Source organism: Photinus pyralis, unplaced genomic scaffold (genome assembly GCF_008802855.1).
Source record: "Photinus pyralis isolate 1611_PpyrPB1 unplaced genomic scaffold, Ppyr1.3 Ppyr1.4_LG9, whole genome shotgun sequence".
Taxonomy (NCBI): domain Eukaryota; kingdom Metazoa; phylum Arthropoda; class Insecta; order Coleoptera; family Lampyridae; genus Photinus; species Photinus pyralis.
Genome location: NW_022170878.1, coordinates 18,423,747 through 18,430,271, shown reverse-complemented (window position 1 = coordinate 18,430,271; position 6,525 = coordinate 18,423,747). Strand labels below are relative to the sequence as shown.

The 6,525-nt window shown below is 36.5% G+C and overlaps 1 protein-coding gene across 1 annotated transcript; it reads left to right on the top strand.

The window, feature by feature from the left end:
* The first annotated feature begins 3,029 nt into the window (after positions 1-3,029).
* LOC116180533 (probable ATP-dependent RNA helicase DDX52) lies at positions 3,030-4,611 on the top strand. Its single transcript, XM_031500574.1, has 4 exons — positions 3,030-3,612; positions 3,658-3,907; positions 3,958-4,030; positions 4,084-4,611. The coding sequence occupies exons 1-4, from the start codon at positions 3,142-3,144 to the stop codon at positions 4,289-4,291; spliced, it is 1,002 nt and encodes a 333-aa protein (XP_031356434.1). The 5' UTR covers positions 3,030-3,141; the 3' UTR covers positions 4,292-4,611.
* The last annotated feature ends 1,914 nt before the right edge of the window (positions 4,612-6,525 follow it).

The following is a 6,525-nucleotide window of genomic DNA, read 5'->3' as shown; positions in this document are numbered from 1 at the left end:
GCGACTTAGTACAACGGAGTGGTGATCCTCTAGTCAGCCACGCATCCCTCTGGCCCTTGGGATTTAGATTATACTTGTCCATGTGGTTCAAGTTGAGACTCCCTCGCCACCTTGAGCTACCCCGTAGAAACCATTGGCCCCGACACGGCAGCCGAGTGGGGTAACTCGTCCGCGATGCCGTTTTTGGTTGCTACCAGTCACTGTTCGAGTAAGATGTTCATCAAATGAACTCGACAAAACATTTAAATCATACAAAAAGACAACACTTCACCATTGTCGTTGGTGAGTCCATTACAGAACGATTTTGTAAATACTTTTTAGTATTCAAATCCTTTAAAGTACCTACTTATTCAAATACTTTTATGGAAGCAGTATTTGTATTTGTAACTCAAATACTTTCTCAAATATTTAGTATTCGAATACTTCGCAAAGTATTTGGATACTTCGTAAAGTATTCGAATACTTCGCATAGTATTTGAATACTTAACCTTCCTTTTTTACCAAAAATCGACTGCACCAAAATTTCTCGGGAAAACACTTTTTCTTATTAATTTTGGTGCGTAGAATCCAAAACAATTCGTACTTTTTCGATCAGACTTCTCAATCCAAGGTTATAGACTAGAAACCAATTTCGAAAAAAAATTCAAAGGGCTGTAACTTTTGAACTAGTAGCCCAATCTTGGAACTGTTTGAAATTATGGATTCTACAGGCCACATTTTATAAGAAAATTTTTTTTCCGGGTCGATCTGAGACAATTTTTTTTGCGGGCCTCAAAAAAAGGCAGTGTATAACCTTCCTTTTTTACCAAAAATCGACTCCACCAAAATTTCTCGGGAAAACACTTTTTCTTATTAATTTTGGTGCGTAGAATCCAAAACAATTCGTACTTTTTTGATTAGACTTCTCAATCAAAAGTTATAGACTAGAAACCAATTTCGAAAGAAAATTCAAAGGGCTGTAACTTTTGAACTAGTAGCCCAATCTTGGAACTGTTGAAATTATGGATTCTACAGGCCACATTCTATAAGAAAATTTTTTTTCCGGGTCGATCTGAGACAATTTTTTTTTCGGGGCTCAAAAAAGGCAGTGTATAACCTTCCTTTTTTACAAAAAATCGACTGCACCAAAATTTCTCGGGAAAACACTTTTTCTTATTAATTTTGGTGCGTAGAATCCAAAACAATTCGTACTTTTTCGATTAGACTTTTCAATCAAAAGTTATGGACTAGAAACCAATTTCGAAAGAAAATTCAAAGGGCTGTAACTTTTGAACTAGTAGCCCAATCTTGGAACTGCTTGAAATTATGGATTCTACAGGCCACATTCTATAAGAAAATTTTTTTTCCGGGTCGATCTGAGACAATTTTTTTTTCGGTGCTCAAAAAAAGGCAGTGTATAACCTTCCTTTTTTACCAAAAATCGACTGCACCAAAATTTCTCGGGAAAACACTTTTTATTATTAATTTTGGTGCGTAAAATCCAAAACAATTCGTACTTTTTCGATCAGACTTCTCAATCAAAAGTTATAGACTAGAAACCAATTTCGAAAGAAAATTCAAAGGGTTGTAACTTTTGAACTAGTAGCCCAATCTTGGAACTGTTTGAAATTATGGATTCTACAGGCCACATTCTATAAGAAATTTTTTTTTCCGAATCGATCTGAGACAATTTTTTTCTCGGGCCACAAAAAAAAGGCAGTGTATAACCTTCCTTTTTTACCAAAAATCGACTGCACCAAAATTTCGCGGGAAAACACTTTTTCTTATTAATTTTGGTGCGTAGAATCCAAAACAATTCGTACTTTTTCGATCAAACTTCTCAATCAAAAGTTATAGACTAGAAACCAATTTCGAAAGAAAATTCAAAGGGCTGTAACTTTTGAACTAGTAGCCCAATCTTGGAACTGTTTGAAATTATGGATTCTACAGGCCAAATTCTATAAGAAAATTTTTTTCCGGGTCGATCTGAGACAATTTTTTTTCGGGGCTCAAAAAAAGGCAGTGTATAACCTTCTTTTTTACCAAAAATCGACTACACCAAAATTTCTCGGGAAAACACTTTTTCTTATTAATTTTGGTGCGTAGAATCCAAAACAATTCGTTCTTTTTCGATCAGACTTCTCAATCAAAAGTTATAGACTAGAAACCAATTTCGAAAGAAAATTCAAAGGGCTATAACTTTTGAACTAGTAGCCCAATCTTGAAACTGTTTGAAATTATGGATTCTACAGGCCACATTCTATAAGAAAATTTTTTTCCGGGTCGATCTGAGACAATTTTCTTTTCGGGGCTCAAAAAAAGGCAGTGTATAACCTTCCTTTTTTACCAAAAATCGACTGCACCAAAATTTCTCGGGAAAACACTTTTTCTTATTAATTTTTGTGCGTAGAATCCAAAACAATTCGTACTTTTTCGATCAGACTTCTCAATCAAAAGTTATAGACTAGAAACCAATTTCGGAAAAAAATTCAAAGGGCTGTAACTTTTGAACTAGTAGCCCAATCTTGGAACTGTTTGAAATTATGGATTCTACAGGCCACATTCTATAAGAAATTTTATTTTTAAATTTTTAATATATTTGAGTGACAAGTATTTGAATACTTTTTACTGTATTCGAATACTTTTTATAGTATTCGAATACCTTTGAAAGTATTCGAATACATTCTAAAGTATTTGAATACTTTTCAATGTATTCTGCCCAGCTCTGGTCCATTACGGAATCGATCAATATGCCGTTGGAAAGTAGCTGGCGCGTTTAGGAGTCCAAACGACATGCTCGTTAACAGAAAACGAACGACGTCTTATCGTGATCGAGCTCATTGTCGCTGCGATAACCAAAAATGGTACGTTTATGCAAAAGATTCATGACTGATTTCGGCTAAATTTTTGTAGTCAATGCATAAAAGACAATGTTCTATATGAAGGAACCCCCGGAATGGAGCTTTTATTTTAATGGAAAATGGCGACACACACTGTATCAGTTGAAACGAGTTAGAATATCCACTGCCATTGGTAGTGGCTGTTGTACTTTAACCAGTTGGTGAAATAAAACATAACCTCTACAGTTTAAATGTGTAATCCTATCACCTTTTGTTGTAGCATTGAATCATAAGATTTATTATTCAATGGTTGTAGTTAATAATGGATGCTTTCGATATTTTTAAAAAATTGACCCAAGGCGCTCGGTTTAAACGAAATTCCACTCGCAGCGAAAACCCTGCGAGTACTTTTACCTACAAAACTGCATTGCCCGAAAAAGTAAAGCTAGAGGATGCAGAACAGAGTCAGGCCCAGCCTGAGAGTGATGAAGGTGTGGATGTGGACGAAAAGGCACTGACCTTACTGGGTACCATAACGTCGGACAAGCCTAAACTGAAACGTAAGAAGCCAAGTAAACTCAGCAACGAGGAACGAGAGAAGATTGTACACGAACAGGCGGTTAATCGTACTCGAAATCAACTGCACATAAACGTGTCCGGAAGCGATATACCGGAACCGATAGTGTCATTCGATCAGCTGTCCATTCCTACCGACCTAATTGTCAATTTGAAACGGGCCGGTTACAACGAGCCGACTACCATACAAAAACAATGCATTACAGTCATGCTGGAGGTAAACTTTCTCGTCCGTTTGTACCGAATTATATCGTAATTTTAGGGTAGGCAGGTGCTGGCCTGCGCACCGACCGGCTCGGGGAAAACGGCCGCCTTCGTTGTGCCCCTGATTCATCACCTGAAAGGTCCGCAGCGCAAAGGGTTTCGTGCGGTTATCGTTTGTCCGACGCGCGAATTGGCCAGGCAGACGCAACGTGAGTGCCTTCTGTTGTCTTTAGGTCGTGGATTTCGCATACATGTCATACACAAGAAGGCGCTCACTCAATACGCGCCGAAGAGTTCTCAAAAGTTTGGTAAGAGGTAAAAGACACCGCAGTAATTTGATTTTGCTCATCCAATTTAGACCTATTGGTGACGACCCCAAACAGCTTGTGCTACTTGCTGAAACAAGAGCCGCCGGTCATATCTCTGGCGAAGTAAGCTCCAAATATCCCCCGCTTCAGGTGTGGTTTATTCTTTGCGTTTGTAGCGTGGAGTGGCTGATTATTGACGAAGCGGATAAGCTTTTCGAGACTGGTCTTAATTCTTTTCGTGACCAAATGGAGGAGATCTTGTTGGCCTGTAGTAATAAGGATCGTAAAATAGGGATGTTTAGTGCCACTTTGACCACTTTCGTGGATGAGTGGTGCAAGGAAAATATGGCAGATTTTGTTCGGATAACTGTGGGGCAAAAGTGAGTACCTGTAATTTGTCATTTCCATGGATTACTGCTAGCTAGTAGTGGCCAAATTTGGCTCTTTTTTTGTAGTAACTTCCAAAGGCTAGTATGTATTGTTTATTGGGATTTTGTCACTTTTATGTAAATAGTTGCAGAAATGTTCTTTTTGAATCTTTGCTTTGGTAGGTAAGTGTTTGAGATTTAAATTTATAGGGTAAAGTAATGGACTCAAGAAAATTTGAAGAATTGTGTGATGTGTTGCCTATATGTAAGTATTTTCTCACAATTTTGTCTGATTTCGATTTGACATGTTTCTTGACTTGGCCGTCAATAAATATTATTATTATTATTTACTTTTTTTCCTCTATTTTTCTTGATGGGAGTTATTTTGAGCTACCTATTATTGATTTGTCAATGTTTAGTTCTTGTATGCGTTTGGACATGGATTTGGGTAGGGTCCGTGAAGTTAGCAGAACATTGAAGGCACAAATGTCGAGACTAGGTGGGTTGGTTAGTGCTTCGTTTGTGCCGGTTTGTGCCGTAAAAAGTTTGCCAGCAAAACATACCGTTTGGAAATTATTTCGATTTTTAAAGGTTCTGCTAATAGGCCAGTCATTGAGGATTTTTTCCTGGAAATAACTCGGGAAGTACAGAAATTTTGTAAAATTCATAAAATGCACAATTCTAAACTTGCCGCCGGGGCCGCCATCTTGCCAAGATGGCCGTCAAAATCGGTTTTCCGTCGATATCTCCAAAACTGCGCATTTTACGAGAAAATATGTGGCGAGCAAAATTAAAGAAACGAAAATTTCCTACAAAAAATGTAGCATATTTTCACTAAAGTTGGCCCTTACGCAGTAATTCAGAAATTTTTAATAACCAGTGGCGTATATTTTATCCAAATAATTCATTAATCATTTAATTAATTAATCAAATTGATTAACAATTAGTCTATGATCAATTAATTTTAGTCGTCGCAATCTTCTATGGTGATAGACTTGTCAATTTTTAAATTTTATTAGTTAAATCAATCAGTTATATTGTTATATTCAATTCCTTTTAGCTAACATTATGGACTTTATTTGTTTGGTATGTGATAATTTATGTTAATTTTACGTTAAGAGCGCCATACCTATAGCACGTGACCTTGCACGTGACTTCTCTAACCACACTGTCACGCTCCTACGCAAGAAAACCATGCATCACTGTTTTTCTTTCTATCCCTCTAATGACGACCACTTAGCACTTACTTTTGGTTACCTTCGTTAGGCGGCGCCACCTCACAGTCGCTTGAAAGGAAAATTTCTTTTTTCCATTAATAATAATAAAATATTGCCTTGAAAATTACTATAGCATGGAATGGTCAAAATAAACGCTTTCCATGATAGACTATGAATTAGAAATGACAGTAAAAAAATTTCAGATACCACCGTCAAAAAACCTTACGGTTTAAAGCTTTTAAATGAGTATTTGAAGTTGTTCTTTAATCAATTTCAATATCAATATCAAAAAATCAAAACTTAACTTTTCCGCACGGTAGCATCTGTTGAGACCCAGCACTTTCCTTTCATTGGATTTATTTCTCATACATCGCTTCGCCTTTTATTGAGCGAAGTATCTAATCGATTTGGCAATTAACTGCATGGATGTTCAATTTGATTTACCGTTAAAATTTCACAAAAATTGGTTACAAATAAGAAATTTACTTTTGCACATGCGCGAAAGAAGCTTTTGATATGTTTGAAATAATCGATCGATTTGCCTTTAGTAAAGGATGCTAATGTTAAAATTCCAGTAAGATCGGTCCATAAGTAACAAAGTTACTTTTGCGCATGCGCAGAAGATTACGGCCTACCAGTTTGGAAATTAATGGGTGCCTTCTCCACGCGGCAAGGACTGAAAAAATTACTCAATTTGTCCCATTCAATTTTGAGTTATCGTGCTAAAAACAACCCGGACAACGACAATGGACTTTTTTCTGTGATGAAAACAATACTTTACTTACCCATATATGGGTGTGGAAAAGTAATATCATAGATGATGCGATTTATATACACTTTATATACTACTTTAAACCACAGTAGGCGATGTGAAACAAACACTGATCTAGAAACTAAACTGTGTTGACATTGTAGCTGGAAAGATTTTAACAGACAAAGAGTCTGGCACAAGAAAGTAAATAAAAAAATTATAGAAACTTGAGAACGAAATAAAAGATTATTTTTCATAGCCTACTGTGACTTAAAGTAATAA